The 19,521-nt window shown below is 49.6% G+C and overlaps 1 protein-coding gene across 1 annotated transcript; it reads right to left on the reverse strand.

Annotated features, from left to right (window-relative positions):
* Window positions 1-18,300: 18,300 nt before the first annotated feature.
* LOC119403234 (uncharacterized) lies at window positions 18,301-19,389 on the reverse strand. Its single transcript, XM_037670180.1, has one exon. It carries the CDS (start codon window positions 19,387-19,389, stop codon window positions 18,301-18,303), a length of 1,089 nt encoding a protein of 362 aa, XP_037526108.1.
* Between the last annotated feature and the right edge of the window lie 132 nt (window positions 19,390-19,521).

The raw sequence follows: 19,521 nt of genomic DNA on the forward strand, positions 1-19,521 counted from the left end.
TCACTCGTATGTGCACTCGCCCTCACCGGTTCTCCCTGCACTCGTATGTCTAGTCGCCCTCACCGGTTCTCCCTGCACTGGTATGTCTACTCGCCCTCACCGGTTCTCCCCCCTTCACTGGCACTCGTGCGTCCACTCTCCCTCACCGGTTCTCCCTTCACTCGCACTCGTATGTCCACTCGCCCTCACCGGTTCTCCCTTCACTCGCACTTGTACGTCCACTCGCCCTCACCGGTTCTCCCTTCACTCGCACTCGTACGTCCACTCGCCCTCACCGGTTCTCCCTTCACTCGTAGTATGTCCACTCGCCCTCACCGGTTCTCCCTTCACTCGCACTTGTACGTCCACTCGCCCTCGCCGGTTCTCCCTTCACTCGCACTCGTATGCCTACTCGCCCTCACCGGTTCTCCCTTCACTCGCATTCGTACGTCCACTCGCCCTCACCGGTTCTCCCTTCACTCGCACGTCCACTCACTCTCACGGGTTCTTCCTTCACTTGCCCTCGCCAGTTCTCACTCCACTCGCACTCTTATGTCCAAGGAGGTTTAAATTTTATTTTAACCTCCTTGCTTATGTCCACTCACCGTAACAGGTTCTCACTCGCCCTCACTGGTTCTCGCAATCGTACGTCCACTCGCCCTCACCGGCTCTTCTCGCACTCGTACGTCCACTTACCCTCACCGGTTCTCTCAGTTCTCTCCGCTTTCACTCGCATTTGTACGTCCACTCTCACTAGTTCTCATACACGTTTGTACTCGTGTTTGCTCAGCTGCTCTACAACGTTCGCACACATTCACTCAAGATTGCCTGTTCTCATGTCCCATTGGACCACAAAAGTCCGTTGGACATCCTCGCTCCAAACCTGTAACGCTCCGAATCAGTCGAGCAGAAGCCGCTGCGAACGTTATAGTTACCTTATTTCGATGACACGCCCATAGATCAAACTCTGTCGAAAACGTTTATACACTCAAGTGTACATCGTGTACGCTCATTTTTCTCATGCTTCTGAATTTCTCTGTAAAGTTTTCTTCTGACTGTAATCGTTGAAATAAGCTCGCCTGCAAAATGTGTCCGCTTACCACTGTAGAAGCACATGAAGAAAAGTAGGGTTACGTCCAGCATACTTACACTACAAAGATGAGCTGTGTCATAACCAAAGTAATCAAGTTTATAATTTTTGTTGCTTAATCGGTCCTCATACATCCATCTTTTTTTTTCAAATTGTGATATAAATAAATAAATAAATAAATAAATAAATAAATAAATAAATAAATAAATAAATAAATAAATAAATAAATATCTTTTAACAGCGGATCTGTCCTAGGGCTGGGCTTGTCAGCAGATGAGTGTCCGCGCTGCATGTCATGCTCCTGTTCCCAGATGCACCCACAGGTGGCGGAGCTGCATTGGTCGCGGGCGAAGCGGTAGCCGCAGTGAAACTGGGAAGCCTGTAGCAGGGGCGAATGTGCAGAGGGGCTGCCACACGTCCTTTCCCTTGCATCTCTTACTCTACAAGTAACGTAATCATAGACTGCAACACAAAATAAAAAGAAAACAACATGAAGAAGTGGGGCAGCTACGTAGTAGTTGAGCGAAGACAGAGGAAACAGCGCGGCTAGTGGCCTTTTCCCTCCTCCGCACCCTCACATCGCTTCTCCTTACATTCCCTTCACTTTCCCACCCCCTTGCTGTACCTATTATACATGGCTATACTATAATTTACCCTCTCTCTCTCCTTTTCGTCCTCCACACACTCACATCGCTCCTCGCCTTACTTCGAATCCCTTTGCCTCCACTTGATATACCATACTATGCATGGTTATGCTGTTCTTCCCCTTCGCTTTGCACAGCTGGGCCTAGTTTTCTGCGCTCGCGGATACGGCCCTACCTCACGCTTCAACAGCCCCGATGTTAAAATCACAGACAATCACAAGGGAAACACAGGAGATCCGCAGCTCCGTTGTTTAATCTGTAGATTTCACACAGGGTGGAAACGGGGTAAGCTTTTTGTCGTATGCCCAGGAGGAAATCAACATCATCGGCGTCTCGCGACAGACGAGCACGCGGCATTCGCCACGGTTAGCTCGAGATACCCTGCGAGCTGCTAGAGGAACGTACGTCAGAGCACTCGTACGCCAAGAGCATCGCACCTCGCGCTACGCGTCGCTGGGCTCTGAAGACAAAACCCAGCCCGCTCTCGACTTTCGTCGCGGCCATGGCTGGAATGGCGTGGACGCTCCACCCGGCACTCTTCTACGAGAAGTACGGCACGGTGCTCGTACAGCTCTGGGAATCGGGCGACGTCGGCACCCTGTTCAATCCTGTGCGAAGACTGTCCAGGAGCATCGGCGACCGTATCACGTCTCTTCGTCGTCCCTACGGCACTACCGCGACTGCCGCGCCCAAGTTCGGGGAGGTCGGTGGCGCCACCGAGGCGCCAGGCCTATCGGACGACGACAGTGTCGCCACGGAGGACGACGCCGTGTCGAGAGTCAACCGCGAGCCGGGAGACACGTCGTCCGAGCCCAGTACGTCGCAACAGAACGAGCTTGCTTTCCAGGGCGACATCTATACGCAGATGCGACGCAGCCGCCGGCAGCGCGAACGCCTACAGAAAATTCGCGAGACGCGCGAAAAGTTCCTGCAAGGTGGAAGCACCAGCAGCGGCAGCGAGTTCGGTCGGAAAAGACGCGGCTTCCACCATCGCGGCAGCTCCATCCTGGCCTCCAAGAAAGATAAGGGCTTCAAGAAGGCGACCGGAGGCGGTACTCCCCTAACGGACATGGAGGGCGTTCTACCCGCGCGAGCCGTCGTCATAGACGTCTCCGGGTCACCGGGAGAGAGTAGTTCCTCGGAAGACCAGGACCTCGCGGACAAGGTCGGCGCTAAGGGCGGCGGCACGATACAAGCCGAAGAGCTGCTCGAGGAAAACGACAGCCTCCAGGCGTTCAGGGACGTCCGCGGGACAAGCAAGAGAGGCCGCGGGTCACCGCCGCCGACCGTGCGCGTGCCGTCGGAGTCGCAGACGGACACCGAGTCTATCGCCAGCACTTCCACGGTGGGTCAAGCACCGGTCTCCAGTACGCCGCCGCTCATAAAGCTGGCACAGCCGTTCGTGGCCGCGAAGCCGCCCAAGCGTTCTGCTCTCCGCAAACGCAAGACTTCCAGCAAGAGAGCCTCCGTAGCATCGCGGGGAAAGTCGGCCACAGCGCCCAAAATGTCTCCGTCCGACGCCTCGATCGACACGTCATCCACGGTTGTTCCTGGTAAAGCGGGCCCCGTGACAGAAGCCGACTTCTCTTCGGCGACGAGCTTACTGGCTACCAAGGAGCCCATCGCAAATGACAAACAGCCCGAGTCGCCGAGCGAGGTCAAAAGCGTCGTGAAGAAGAACGCCAAAAAGCGAAGGAAAGCTAAAGTCGAAAGGGAAGGCAGGAAAACGAAGGGCAAGTCGAAAACCACGGTTGGCTCGGGGAAGCCATCGCCTGCGCTTTCGGTGGACTCGTGCACGGCTGGCGACGTTGATTCAGGCGCCGTACGCGAAGATGCTAAGCCATGCCGGAAACTGAAAACGGCTTTATGCCCTTCAAAGGACAGTGCCCGTTCACCGGTTCCAGGGAGTGCCGTCGCCAGCAGCGAGTCCACGACTTCCACCAGCGTAATGACGTCGTCGCAGGTTCCTGAAGCTGCGCGGAACAAAGATGGCGCCATGACCGTTTCAATGCCGGCAACTTCCGTTAGCGCACCGGGTAAGCTCGTGGACAAGGACAGCACGCTGCCGTCGATGGTCGGGAAGGCTGCTCAATCGGCCGCCGACGTTGCCATGGTTCACTCACAACTGCCTGGTGCCGCACTTGCGAAAGGCGAGCACGGTGTGAAGACCGCAACATCACCGCGCGGCGAATTACAACAGCGGACGGCGAGCCAACGGGAAGAGCGCGTCGCAGAAGCCAAACCGTACGCGTCCAAGGCCGACGCAGCGCTAAGCAGCGAAGCTTTCGGGACATCGGCTGCGGCTACTCGAGGGGCCTCCGGTGCGCACAAAAAGCATGCCAAGAAGCACAGGACCTCCAAGTCACCGGCCGGCGCTGACGTCGAGACACCGTCCGGAGCACCCCTTAGGTCGACCAAAGACGTCGAACTAGAAGGCCCTTGTCCGACGACTCCCGACAGCGCCGAGAGGGTTTTCGAGGAAGCCATGGCAGTCCACGATCACCACCGTCATCACCATCGCCGGAGGCACGGCAAGTCCAAGAAACACGCTAAGGATGGCGACGGCAAGCGGCACTCCAGGAAGACGAAGAAAGACCATCCCGGGGACTCTACCACGCTGGCGACCGGGGGCGAGCTTCCGCCGACAACGACTACGGACGTTAACGCTGACGGCGGCCAGTCCGAGGTCGAGGGCTCCGACGCGGCAACGACGGCGTTCAAGGAATCGAGCACGGTGTCTGCGCAAGCGCAGTCGGACTACGTACTACTGCCCACCACTGACGTCACGCTGTCGGGTACCGACACAATGCTGTCGTTGGGTGGCCAAAGGCATGCACCCAGGGCGAACACGGTGATCAAGGGCGACGACGTGACGGTGCACGTGGACCTGACCAGCCGCGACAGGACGCCCACGTCCTCGCCATTCGGCCGCAAAGGCCAGAAGAAAAAACAAACGAAGGGACCCTGAAAGACTACGCGACGATAATAGACGCGCATTCAGCGGTCGCGAATCCAGGGCGCGCGCCTCTTTGCGCCGCTTTGCCAGTAAATATATTCATTCAGGATGGTTTTATAGTCCGGTCATAGCTGTCCACGTGAGCTCACAGGAAAATGTGCAGCTAAGCGTTTAAATGCACAGGCTTGGATCGGTCTCCAGCAGCGCATAAGAAAGTGGGCCGGAAAGAGGCTTGGGCGAATTACAATCGTAAGCATCCGTGCAAACATCGTAATCATCATCGCAAACGCGTAATAGCGTTACCGTGCCGCAAACGTTCGTTGTGGACAGCGCGTTTTAGTATAGCGGCCTTGCGTTTACGTGCCCAAGCTGTGAGTGCGGCGTCACCTAGCGAGGTAGAATGCGTTAAAAAAGTGAAAATAAGCAATTTGGCAGATGCAGATCCCACGCTTTGTGGGAATCGGTTTCACGCAAGTGTTGTGGCTGTGTGCACATCGTGGGCTTACCAGGCACGTCGACAACACTGGCGCTTAAAGGGTAACTTATGCTGCGAAGTAACGTCAGCCCTCACGTAAGAGTACATATACGTCAGTTTTATCGAAACTAAGTGCACTGTATGGTGCAATCATGTGAGTATCATACGTAACTTTCATTAATGTATTCCTCCGGTGTCGAGCAATCCAATATAGATACGTAAATAGAAATGCTCAAAGTGCCAAAGCGAAAATTTACATGTTCCGATCTTATTGTTAGGCGTAGGACGTTCGAAATGGGAAGCAGTCCCAAAAGCTACGCTAAGTTATCCGTACTACTCGGTCGTCGAAGCTATACCTGAATGCAAGCGAAGCCATTTAACACAGTCGTTTGCTGCGAAAGAAGTGGATCCGACCACATAAACGCTAAATTCAGTTCGAAGCGGGCGTACAAAACCGCCGCGATGTTTTACGTACATTACGTTAACCACGCAAACACGGTAACGTTAAATCTGAAAAGTAGCGTGCCTACGGTAATTGCTATGGGTCGTTTAGCGTGCTGCGCATGCGCACTTCGATCCCGCTCTTCCGCTAAGCCCGCTAAACTATAACTGCCTAGAAAATTAAACACAGAAATTGGGCAAGCCCCACTACTGACCTCCGGTCCACAAAAATGAAGAAGCAGTCTATAACTAGCGGGTATATGCCATGGATGGATGGGCGGATGGATGGAAGAATGCTATGAGCATACCCTTTATAACGGGGCGGTGGCATGTGTGCCACCAGGCTCGACAAAAAAGAAAGAAAGAAAATGCTGTTTGTTTTTCTTTTTTTTTAAATTGACGTAATGCCTTGTCTACTACGATTAAATCAATGTTACTTTCTCTCTAGTTTTCTGCAACCAATACTCTAGACGTCTCTTACTTATTTCTATCGCGGGCTTGTTCGGTTTTCCATTGTTGCCCCTAAAACCCAAGGCTTCATGTAGTCTCGTGCCAAAACATACACCCTCGTGGATATATCTCGACATTCAATCAGAAAATGCTCCGTCTTTTCCTTATCTTCCCCACAGCATGTGCATTGTTCTTCTTATTTACTGAATCTCGCTTTATAACTACGTGTTCTAAGGCAACCCGATCTCGCTTCAAGCAGTAGAACGCTTCCCCTCGAATTATCATAAAATGCCTCCCTCCTTATTTCCTTTTTGCCCTTTTGGTAGTTACTCAAAGTCGGTTTTTTCTCCACAGCTGCCCTCCAGTAAATGCTCTCCGCCTCTCTGACTTTTCGTTTAACGCTCTTTGTTGCCATATCGCTTACACTGCCAGCCGTATATTTACTGGTGAGCCTCTTAGTTCTTTTTCTCCACTGTGTGCCAAAGCTATTCATATACAAATACCGGAACACCTTCTCTGCCCATTTACTCTACTTCATGTTCCTTAGCCTATCTTCGAACCTCATTTTGATCTGAGCTTCCCTCACCTCAATGCTTGCCCATCCCATATCGCCCTTTACAGCCTCAATAGTCGTCGTCTTCCCGTGAGCGCCCAACGCAAGGCGTCCCACAATCCTTTGATTCACATTCATTTCTGATCGTACCTCTGACCTCGTCCACGCCACTGAGTTGCCAAATGTAAGCCCCGGATCCATTACACCTTTCCACAGACCTCGAAGAACCTCGTACCTATTGTATCGCCATAACGCTCTGTGCTTCATTATTGCGGCATTCCTCTTTCCCTTTGCTGCCGAGACTTTTCCCTGTACCTCCGTGTATCTATCACCCTCATTTACCTATACTCCGAGGTACCTGTATTCGCTTACCATCGGCATTTCTTGCCGCTGTATTGACACCGCCTGATCATTGGGATCATTGAATACAATCAATCCACATTATGTTACACTAAATCTTAGTTCTACAACTTCACATTCTCTTCCGCATATATCCACCAGCCGCTGTATATCATCTCGACTGTCCCCAAATAAGACAATATCGTCAGCATAAAATAAACCTGGAAACTTCTGCTCAATCATCACGTCGCCCTGCTTGTACGACAGATTAAAACCAATTTTGCCACCTTCTAGCGCTTTTTCCATCTTCACCATATATAGCATGAATAACAGCGGGTACAAAAGACACTCCTGTCTCAGCCCATTGCTAATCTCAACGTTCTCTTTGATACTCATTCCTTCCCATTCTATGCGAACTATATCTCCCTCAAAAGCTGTATACAGTCATCGCCTACGCCCATTCCTTTCAATATATCCCACAATATTTCCTGATTGACGTTGTCATACGCCCCAGTGACGTCTAGAAAAGCTATGTACAAGGGCCTGTTTTCTATTTTAGATATTTTTTATACACCGAGTAAGAACAAATAGGTTATGGTCGAAACGCTTGTCGACTCGAAATCCATCATGAAGTTCTCCCGAAATATCGTTATCTTCTGTCCACGTTTCTATTTTTAATTTTACTGCCTGCATCCCCAACCGTTCTAGTACCGATGTAACGGTTAGCGGCATATACGAGCGAATGTTAACCTTTTTGCCCTTGCCTTTATAGATTAAGTTCATTCTACTTTTTCGCCAACTGTCCGGTATTTACCTCTTCTGTAAGCAATTTTCTACAGCTTTCAACAGTGCATCTTGAGTGTTTTGTCCCAGTTCGTTAATGAGGCTGACGGGAACCCCATCTATACCCGGAGGAGTGCGCTTAGGAATTTTTCCTTCGGCCTTTGAACAGCCAAGCTGTTTAGCAAATCGTTCCTTGTCCGGCCAACCAAAAAACTCTGATCATCATGAACGGGTATGCGCCACAGAAATTGGGTAAATCCCACTACTCATCACTGGTCCACTAAAAATGAAGAAGGCAACAGTTAGCCTAACAAAAAAAGAAAAAAACAAGAGAGAAAGAAAAAAAGAGAGACAAAGAAAGAGACAGCAAGAAGCAGAGAGATAATAAAAGCGTCGCATAGCCTTGAATAGCGGGTTGAAAAGGGAGGTGAGGGTGAGGAGGAGGTAGAAAGACATAGAAAGATATAGACACAGAGAGAAAGACATAGAAAGAAATATACGCAAAAAAGAGATAGAACAACACACAGCAAGGTAGAAAGAGAGAAACAGAGAGAAACAAAGAACATAGAAAGAAACGGAGAGAGAGAGACAGAGATTAGGGAAGAAAGGTAGAAAGAGCGAGAAAGAAATAGATGGTGGGAGAAAGAACAAAAAGAAACAGTGATAAAAGCAGATGGAAAAACAGAGGGAAATGTAACAAAATTACACCATCTACCGCTAAAGGGGACCATTACGCGATGCGAAGCAGCGTTTCGGCATGTCGAGCCCGCGTTTCATCCGTAGCAGTTTCCCGCCGACGTTGCCGTTTGCGCTGGGCTTGCCTAGCCCGGAGCTCGGGGTCCGCTTACCGACGTTTACTTTACGCTTCGGCGCGTCGAGCCTTCCGCTGCTCCACCGGCTGCTCAGCGATCTAGGCAGGCGTGACTGAGCGTGTGTACGACCTAACGCGAGCATTTTATCTAAACGAGGAGGGGAAGAGGGGAAATGGGGAATGGAGAGGAGGTGTGTGGAGAGGGTTTGCGCATGCACAGTACGGGTGGTCACGCCACACACCACCACCACCGCCACCACCGGTTGAACTCCGCCATAAGATGCTTCGCATCTAAAATAAGTATCCAACAAAAAGTCACAGTTTCGCCGCAACGCCGAAGCAATGAATGCGATAGGAACAAATTAAAATGTCACACGAAGAACAGCAAGCAGATCGATACTTGCAACGGGCTGCTCGAGCGCAAAGGACTGGCTAAAAAAAACACGCACAAAACGACCGCGAACTAACAACGGTCACAGCTCGACACTTGCAGCGCACTACTCAAACACAAGGAAGGACACTTCGAAAAGAACGCACGGGCACACACAGGACGAGCGCGAACTGTTATGTCATTTCTCCGTGTTTGAGCAGCGCGCTATTTTCTTTAAAACTGCGGGGCGTGGAGTGGCCCCTTCGCGCCTCCTGACGCGCGGTGGCGTTCAACGCATCGTTTACTCGGCGTTCCACATCGTCAATGGGTACAGAAATGGGCCACTTTTTAGGGCGCGTCTGAAGGAAAATGTAGGAGCGTTACTTTAAAGCGCGCCCTTCTGGCAATCTCGCGGGTGATGCTACACATAATGAAGCACCTCCGAGCTTGCGTGCCGTTAGCGTTAAATTGTGTATATGAATAGCTCGCCGTTGTTACGCTAAACAGCCGGTGGCGCGTGGCCGAGTTGTTTAAAGCAGCGCGCTGCGGAGCGAGGGGTCGGAGGTTTGAATCCGATGGTGCGCTTCGGAAATTATCTTCTTCCGATTTATTTTTCTTTGCGGATTTTAATTTATGTATAGATACATATACATATCCGGGACATGACGGCAACGGCGACGACAAAAACCAACCGAGAGCGTCCATATAATTGTTATCGCAATAAAACAGAAAGAACGAGAAAAATAAACAGAAGCAAAGAAGGCCAGCCAGCTCCGCTCTTCCTTCAGGCTTGGCACCACTAGAGCGCGAGGCTGCCCTAACTTTTTTTCCCAGTTGAAATCCTCATGTACTAGCTGTTCCTCGGTTCTGCACTCCGTCATACTTTTCCTCACAGGAGAAATCCCCTGGACGGTCTTTTTTAAACGAATCGGCTGTTACATTTCGGATGTAACCTAGCGCTTGGTACCCTTCCACTTGATTTCCACCTTCATCTACAATATGTTGTTGCATTGTGACAGACTTCCTACCTAGCACTTTTATGTCACTCCAAGATACACTACGCGTGGCCTTCTTTTTTTCGTGAATCTCTGTCACCCAGCGTTCAATTTCACTTTTAATTTTTGCCTCGACCACTTTCTGTACAATGGATATTTTGTCTAAATATATTTCTCATATCTTGTTGACTTCTGTTATATCGTGCATAATGATTATGACAGCATTAGCGAAGACATCACTGTTTATTCTATCTTCTTCCTTCTTCCTGAGGCGGCCGCCAAGCGCGTGCCATCTCACAGCGCCGTCGTCGGTAGCGACGCCTTATATAACATATCCCCTTTTGCAAAAAAAAAAAGAAAGACACAGTTCTCCTTTACTGTCTAACATAGTCCTTCAACTTCTTCGGAGTCTTCTTCTTACGTGCGCTTCTTCTTACGCACGCATCACATCCTGACAGGTTAGGGGAAACTTGCGTGCTCTCTGCCGCATAGGCTCCAGGGTCTGCATTTTCACGGCTATCCACTCCTGATGTGTCAGGTTGTGATGCACTAGATGACTGATTAGATGTCGGTGACCAGTTCATGACAGCAGAGGTGCCGGATTTCATTTTGTTGACAGCTCCATGGTGAACAGCGGCTAACTTCGATGCGTTCCACACTCGCCCATCTTCCAACAGATACGAGGCTGGTCCACGTTTTTCAATTATCTTCTTGGGCGCGGAGAATTGTGGAGACAGCTTGCCATGAACTGTGGATAACTTAACCCGTACGTAATCACCAACGACGAAGCTGGGTACCTTGGCTCCACGTTTTTCATCGGTGTAGCTCTTCGACATCCTTTGCTTGTTTCTTACGCGCTCTCGCAACTGCTCAATCGCCCTTCACGGGTCCGCGCTGAAGCATTTGTCAGGCAATCCCACGATGTCGAGTCTTGTGCGAGGTTGGCGTCCATGAAGAAGAACAGCGGGTGCCACACCAGTAGTCGCGTGAGGCGTACAGCGATATACTTGCAGGTAATCGAGCATGGCTGTTCTTATATCACGGCGTTCAAACAGGGCTAGTTGAATATATGACTTCAGCACCCTATTAAACCTTTCCACCAAGCCGTTAGCTTGCGGGTAATACACAGAAGAGTTGTAATGCGTTATTCCGCGTTCTGTGAGAAATTCTTCAAAGCTTGCTGAAGAAAACTGTGGTCCATGATCGGATACGAGACCACGTGGGTATCCTTCTCGTGCAAAAAGTTCAAGTAAAAACTTCTTTACTGTAGAAGTGGTCGCATCTCGTACGAAAGCCACTTCGGGCCACTTGCTGTGATAGTCAATAACAGTAATGGCAAATCGGCAGTCGGCTGAAGCTTGCGTGAAAGGTCCCACGATGTCGATAGCAATCTTTTCCCAGGCTCTGTCAGGAAGAGGAACGGGTTGCATCGGCGCTGCAGAGGTACGTGCAGACTTGTCACAATACTGGCAAATCACACACGTGCGCACAAGTTCTTCAATGTGGCTATCCATGCATGGCCACCAATAGGACTCTCTCAGGCGCGCTTTGGTACGACTAATGCCTGGGTGTGACTCGTGGGCCAGATCCATAAGACGCCGTGTCACAGTCGCAGGCACGACAATCCTGTCACCCCGGCACAGTATATCACTGACGACAGAGAGTTCAGCTCTCACGTAAAAGTAAGGCAGCAACTCTTTTGACAATGCTTTCTTGTCAGGCCAAGAAGTAGTCGTGAAGTGCTTAACTTCACAAATAACCTGATCATTGGCACTTGCTTCTTGAAGTTCTTGCATGGTAACTACTGGAGACAAAAGACATATAAATTCTTCTTCGGATGTATCGCGGATTGAACTCTGTACGGGTAACCTGGAGAGCGCGTCGGCCACGACGTTTTCGCTGCCCTTCCTGTATTCAACGGTATAGTTGTAGCAGAGCAACCGTGAGGACCAGCGCGCAATCCTTAATGGTCGGTGACCAGTGCCTTTCGTCGAAAGGAGCGTAACCAAAGCCGCGTGATCTGTTCGTAAGATGAAAGGTCGTCCCCACAAGTAAACGTGCCAGTGTTCGCAAGCCCAGACGCAGGCAAGGGCCTCACGTTCGCCGACTGAGTATTTCCGTTCATGCGGTTGAAGTGTGCGTGAGGCAAATGCGACAGTTTGCAGCGAGGTTCCGTTATCCTGCTGAAGTACAGCACCTAGTCCATATCCGGAGGCATCAGTTGTAACATACACAGGTAAGTGAGGATCAAAAACATGAAGAACTTCGCAAGATGTAAGCAGAGATTTCAGCCGCTCCAAACTGCAGTTTGCTGCCGCACTCCAAACGAAAGGCGCATTTCCCCGAAGCAAGGCACGCATTGGCTCGACAACATCAGAAAAATGAGGGATGAACTTGGAGTAGAAGCCTGCAAGTCCCAGCAGCGAGCGAAGTTCGTTTATGGTTGTAGGTGATGGTGCCTTGGTTATCGCCTCAATGGATGACATCAACGGAAATAATCCTCTGGCGGTGACAACGTGGCCTAGAAAAGTCAACTCTGCTACGTCAAAAACACATTTGTGGTTGAGCCTGAGGCCAGCATCAGAAAGACGTTTCAAAACAGCGCGCAAATTGCCCAAATGATCCTCTCGGGAGTGCCCATACACGATGATGTCATCAATGTAGAATAGGACACATTTGCACCCTTTCAGGATCATATGCATCATTTTCTGAAACGCTGAGGGCGCCGATGCCAGTCCGAAGCAAACCCTCTTGAAGCGAAATAGTCCGTCATGCGTTATGAACGTGGTAAGGTCACGGCTCTCTGGACTGAGCGGTAACTGGTGGTATGCAGAAGCTAAATCTAGCTTCGAGAAGCGCTGTGCCCCAGCCAAGCTGTTCAGGAGTTCCTCAGTTTGCGGCAAAGGAAAACTGTCGACTACTACAGCTTTGTTTGGCTCCCGTAGGTCAACGCACATGCGAATCGAGCCATCTTTTTTTCTGGCTACGACAATAGGTGAGACCCACTCTGAAGAGTCGACGCGCTCAATGATGCCCTGAGCTTCTAATTTCTGAACTTCGGCCGAGACTTGCTCGCGAATGACGAGTGGTAGGCGTCTCAACTTGCTGGCCACCGGTTGGACAGACGCGCGAACTTTGACCTTGTGAGTAAAACCTTTCACAGTTCCCAGTTCTTTTGCAAATAGGTGCTCAAACTCGGACCGTAATTCCGGAGGTAGCACAGGAGTTTCTTGCGTCATTAGAAGACACCTGAGAGGCGACCCGTGAATCTTCATATCCAGAGCCGCGATGCCATCAAGTCCAAGAATGGTTGTTCCTCCAGGCACAACGTAAAGTAGGACAGAAGTGCATCGGCCATGGAATGAGGCCGTAGCAATGAAACATCCTTGTATAGGAATTGCTGACTTAGAATAATCGAGGAGCTGGACGGACGTAGACGTCAGTGGATACGCTTTGGAAAAGTGGCGTTGGTAAAGTTCTTCGGCCAAGATCGAAACCGATGATCCTGTGTCGATCAAGAATGACACAGAAATTCCTTCAATTTCCAACGCTGCGTAAATTCCCTTTTTACGGCTCCAGATTTGACAGACACTTAGGTGGTCGTCTGGGTCAGCTGTGTCGTTATCTTCGGCGACATGCTGAACATGTTTCTCACACTTTCGTAGCGACTTGCACACCTTTTCAAAATGGCCCATTTTCTCACAATTTCGACACTTATGTGCCTTGGCCTTGCACTGCGAGCTATTTGCAAGGTGGGCCGTAGAACCACAACGGTAGCATTCCTGCTCTTTCTGAGATCTGCGACACTGACTTTGCATGTCATAGCAAGTACACGTGCTACAATGCCTTTCTCTCTGATATGAAATATTAGCATCTTTTACACGATGAACTTGTGATTCATTTTGTGCAAGTTCTCTTGCTTCTCTAGTCGCTTGATCGTGCTGTTTCGCAATGGTAAGAGCCCTAGAAAGCGTGAGAGACTCTTCCAGCAGAAGGCGTTCACGTAAATACCCACTTGTAGTTTTCTCAATGAGCTGGTCGCGTATCATGTCGTCCGCCAAGTCACCGAAATTGCATGCTCCTACGAGACTTCTCAGCGCGGTGACGTAATCAGCCGCAGTCTCACCTGGGGCTTGCGTACGTCGACGGAAACGGTGACGCGCTGCAGTGACGTTCACCGTGCTCTTGAAGTGACCTTCCAGCGTCGCGATGGCGTGGTCGAAGTCATCCGGGCTTGGAGACGACGCCAATGTTCCTCCCGCAGCGCTTGCAGCCATAAGGCATGGGTCGTCCGTTGTCGTCAGTGTCTGGAAAATGCGCTGTCCTTCCAATCCCAAGCAGTTGAGCAGGATCGCCTTCCGACGAATAGCAGGTAGATCGGAGGCGCCCGAAGCAATCATGTAGTTCTTGAATGCCTGAATCCATTGCTCCCATGGGATGTCCGGGTGCCCAGGTGAAGACAGGAACGGAGGTGGCGGTTGTAGCCCCGAAATACTCATCGTGGAGGAAGTCTCAGCTGAGTGTCAAGCCGGTAGCACATGGGTTGGTGAATCTTCGTCGCCAAAATATGTTATATCGTGCATAATGATTATGACAGCATTAGCGAAGACATCACTGTTTATTCTATCTTCTTCCTTCTTCCTGAGGCGGCCGCCAAGCGCGTGCCATCTCACAGCGCCGTCGTCGGTAGCGACGCCTTATATAACAACTTCGTCCTGCGGCCGCTTCTACTTTTTTGCCGATCTATTCTCCCGTGATGCTTCACGTCGCTTCTCGATCGCTTCGCGGATTTGCTTGTTCTACCAACTTTTTGGCTTCCTCTTTCCTTTCCAGCAAATAATTTTCTTCTTTTTCCCTATCTCCTTCGTCATTAGATGTAATAGCTCATTATACTCCCAGTTGGTTGGTTTATTCCTAGAGGAATGGCTAAACACACCACGGGGCATCGGCCATGAATAGTGCGGCAGTAGGATTCCTTGCCTGGTTATCTTGCCTACTTCTTCCTCGACTCTTGCGGCTATCTTTGAGTTATAGCTCCAAAAACATAGTAATCGTAGCAGCCTTTAAAACCCTTGGTGTTTGGTTTACGGAAAAGTTGCTGTGGGATGTGCATGTCAACCACGTGTGTTTAGCTGTCTCACGTTTTGTTAGTCTCTTATACCGCAATAACTGCGTTCTTCCAACTAATATCAAATTGTTGCTTTTCAAATCGTTCTTTATGTCTCAAGTGAATTATGGCCAACTTGTATGGGGAACTGGCACGCACACAGCCTTAAAGAAGCTCTACGTCCTACAAAAGAAAGCTTTACGCGTCATTTATAACTTAGCCAGAGATCATCCTTCGGCACAGCTTTGCCAAGCTGCCGATATCCCAATGGTTTTTATTACGTATAACCTACGCCTTGTGCTTAGATATAAATATGAAATAAAGAACAGTTATTCCAACACTCTTAGAAAAAAAGGTCGGCATATTCGCTAACTAAATACTAACCATTTACTTGTCACAAAATACACTAGCCTCTTTGTAAGTGAAGGTAGTAAAATGCAGGTTAGTGGAACTTGCTACCTAGTTAGTGAGTGAATAGTAGTAGCTCGATTGGCTAGTCGATTACTAAGTTGTCAGTAACCGCGCTAGCAACTTACTAACCGTATTAACTCTACTACATTTAGCCAATTAGAGGTTTACGCCTATTTTGTTTATATGTGCGTGTGCATTGCCATATCAAGATGATTCTATTACAAAAGTACCTAAAGGATTTAAAAAAAATGAAGTGACATTGTCCTCGTACAATAACTAATGGCCGCTAATTACTTCATGTAATTACCATGGTAAGTACACATCACAGAACTATACATAGAGGCATGAATTGATCACGAATGAGAATACACATGCAAGCGCACACACAGAATAGCAAGAGTTTTACGTAGCCGATACCTACTCTAGCAGCGACTCGAAGACTATTTATGCTCCTACTTTGGGATAGCACACCGTGTACTGGTTAGCAACTATAAAATTTAGAAGAATAATTGATGTTTTCTACACATTATCGTGTGTCCTTATATTTGCTTATATGCGTGCCATCACGTAGCACGAAACTTTAATTCGAAGGTAATCAATAAAATTAAAGTTTGTTTAAATTTTGCTAAAGACCGTCACGATTACGGCAAAGTATACTGCGCATCTACGAAAGATCTGGCAACGTGGGTGGCTAGTAGTTACTTAGTTAAAAACACGAAGTAAACTTTCTGGTTAGTGAAGGCAGCACTTTACGACCTTTACTAACTGCTGGCTAGTAAACAGATTTCGCGAAGGTAGTAAAATACGCTCGAAACTAGTAAATGCAAGCATTTACTAAGCATTTACTAACTTTTTTTCTAAGAGTGAATGCTTCCAGATTTGGCAGATTTAGCCGAACACTCATCTTCGTATCCCTTACGGCTCATGAGAAAGTACGAAACAAGGACACCAAGCACAAATTACGGGGCCCAGGTGCTAAGAATAACTTTGCCCTCTGTGTTAACGTTTTATAGCAGAATGATTTTGATATTTCTTGTTGCAGGCCTGCGCTTCATGCTTTTTTCGTGAGCTGATATCTAAAATCTCAGCTTTGAACTTACCTTTGATGCTTTTGTTTTTTTGTATTGCATCTACCTGTTGCGTTCTTTTTCGTAACTATGTGCAAGACTAATGTATGCTCTCTGTTTGTTTATACTTATGTACACCAGTTTTTATTGCGATAGCAATTATATGGACAGTCTCGGCTGAATTTTGCCGTCGCCGTCGTCCGTCATGCACCGTATATGTATAAGTATGTATATATATATAAAAGCCCCAAAGAAAAATAATTCAGAAAAATGCTTCCGAAGCGCGGAATCGAACCAGGGACGTCTTGTTCCGCAGCGAGTGGCGCTATCCACTACGCCACGAAACGCAGATCCCCCATGTAGCTAACGGCGAGCGTTATATACACACCATTTACCGCTGGACGGACTCAGAGACGCTAGGCGCTTATAAGCGTTTCTTCATTACCAGCGAGATGGCGTTAGGAGCGCGACGGGTGGATTTAAAAGTCGTCGGCGAGTGCGCTCGCTTCTTGTTATGTTTGCGCAGGGAGAACCTTGCCCTTCCGCTGTCTGCTCGCGCGGTTTTCTCGTGCTGAGGGGAAGAGGGACGTTTCACGCTTTCACCGTGATGTCCGCGCTCATGTTACGGAGCGTACGAAAGTCACTCGAGCTCAAGGGACGCCGCTAAACAAACAAACAGAAGATGAGCGCGAACTATCAAGTGTCACAGCTCGACATTTGAAGCACTCTAGTTTCCTTCGCTGCTTTGGCCGCCTTTGCAACAGGAGCGCTGTTCAAACTGAGAGTATCCATTGGCGAGCCTCACTTCGTATAGCATTAGTTTCTTGCTATCGCATTCATTGCTTCGCCCTTGCGGCGAAGCTGTGACTTTTTTTTGTATACCGTCACTGCATGCTGAACTGTCATCAGCTGGGAAGCCTAGTCAAGCTCACAAGGGCTTTTTCTTCCCATGCCCTGTACTTCTTGAAGTGGTAAAAAAATGATTGATTGATATTTGTTATTTGTTTGGTATTTAAATACTGGCTGCCAGACCTTGACTCCATGCTCTAATATCCAGTTTTATATCCCATTTGTAAATATTACGCGTTTATAATCACTACTCAAGCTTTTAATCCCTGCCTTGTCTATTCTCATTTCTTTCAGTTTGTGATAAATTCCTTCAGTCATGAGACAATAATCAATATTCGATTGCTTGTTTCCGACTTCCCACGTGATCTGCCCATCACATTTAGGTCCCATGTTAAATATTTCAAGACTATGTTGCTCGCAGAGATCTACCGATAACTTCCCATTGGTGTCTGGATATCCGTCAAGGTCATGTATGTGGGCATTCATGTCCCCAAGAAGGATAATTTCGGCCCCATTACCAAATTTACCATCTCCTGATTGTTTTCTCTGCAGTTATTCCCCGTCCACAAGTAGGTTACCCCTAGCGACATAGGCGTGCTCAGGTATCCCCTTCAGTAGGGGGCGAAGGTTCCTCGCAGTGCCCTTCCCCCCCTCCCAATTATGTCAATGTAGGGCGCTGACATTGCGCCCCCCCCCCCTCTTAGGTGAATAGGGTGGGGCCGGCCGCACAAAGCAAGGATGAAAAAGTTTAAACGTTAATCACTGGTCACTCTTGCGCAAGATGGTCACGCTTGCGATGGCCGGCTGGTCGCGCTTGCGTAAGGTGCATAATTTCGCTCGCAGCGTGGTTGTAAAGTAACGACGTAAATATGGAGCACTGTGGAGAAGGAAGTTCCCGACGACCAAAGATGACCACTGCGCAGAATCGTTACCGCAAACATTGTTTTATAGAGCCCGAATAATTCCTACGAGGATGTCGTCTACGGACACACTGACTGCCGCTCGAGGTCGCTGGCACGTTGTGGGTCCATCGTGACGTTGGCGAGGTGTCTTAGACCGGCGAAAGTGCCCGCGTGCAGTGCAGGGCACGCTGTCCGAAAGTTGTCGGCATCCAGGTCGTACACGACGGCGCAAAGTTTCGCAGTGGAGCCGTTTTTGGAGAGCAAGGAGTACATCGAGTCTCGCCCTTGGAAGATGTAAAATGGCGCAAGAGAGGAGGCGTTGCCTGGCTGGTCACGCTTGCGGAAAGTGAGACAGCTGCTGTCGCGTCTTGCCTGGCAAGGTGGATCCGTGACGCTTGCGCAAACGTTCACTATTGACGTCGTCGATGGTCGGCCCGTAATTGGTGAGATGAAGCCGGAAAACCATCTGAGGTAGAAATGTCGTTGGACGGTCCACCCAAGCGCCAGAAACGGGGCCATGCTAAAGCCGGCGCAGATCTTGTCGGCATGGATGCCGCTGTCGAGTGACAGCTTGACCATAATGTTGCGCGAATGGGCCAAGCTGCGGCAGCTGTCGTTATGATACATTTGGTTAGGCCCCCGAAGGTGCGTCTGAAGGAAAACCCATTCTACGCTGTGGGCCACCATACCCAACACTTGTTTTGCCACAGAGTCGTTTTGCGGAATCGCAACCGCGATGTCACCGGAGCCCACGACAGCACCGGAGAGGCGATACGCGCGCCGAATGGTGTCAATCAACCGAAGCAGTGTGGTCCAGTCCTCGGGCCGTCCACATCCGGGCTCTGGCTCGACCCAGTCGATGAGAATGCCGTTCGCGGAGCTCTTCAAGACCATCTTCATGAGGCTCGCGACGAAGCGCGCCATAGCACCAGAGTCTCGACCCAGCCTTGAGAAGAACACGCTCTCCTGAGGGTATCCGCCGACGGCCAACATGATCTTGGTGTCGTGAAAACCAAGAAGGTCTAGCATGTCCCTCCACTTGTATAGACCGACATCCGTGTTGTCGAATTTATCGACGCGGCTCTCCACGGCACCTGAGGCGACGACTCCGAGCGACCAGTACACAATGGAGGAGCAGTAGTCGAGGGGCATGTCCATGGGTGTCATGGAGTTGGCGCGTCCCAGGCGAGAGACGTTGAAGACGCAAAAGATCTGGTGCCGAGTGCGTCGAAATCCCGTGGGCGTGTAGCTGATGGAGGGTAGCGAAACGTTGGGATTATTAAGGGTATTGGTCTAATG

The sequence above is a fragment of the Rhipicephalus sanguineus genome, chromosome 8 (assembly GCF_013339695.2).
Source record: "Rhipicephalus sanguineus isolate Rsan-2018 chromosome 8, BIME_Rsan_1.4, whole genome shotgun sequence".
Lineage (NCBI taxonomy): Eukaryota > Metazoa > Arthropoda > Arachnida > Ixodida > Ixodidae > Rhipicephalus > Rhipicephalus sanguineus.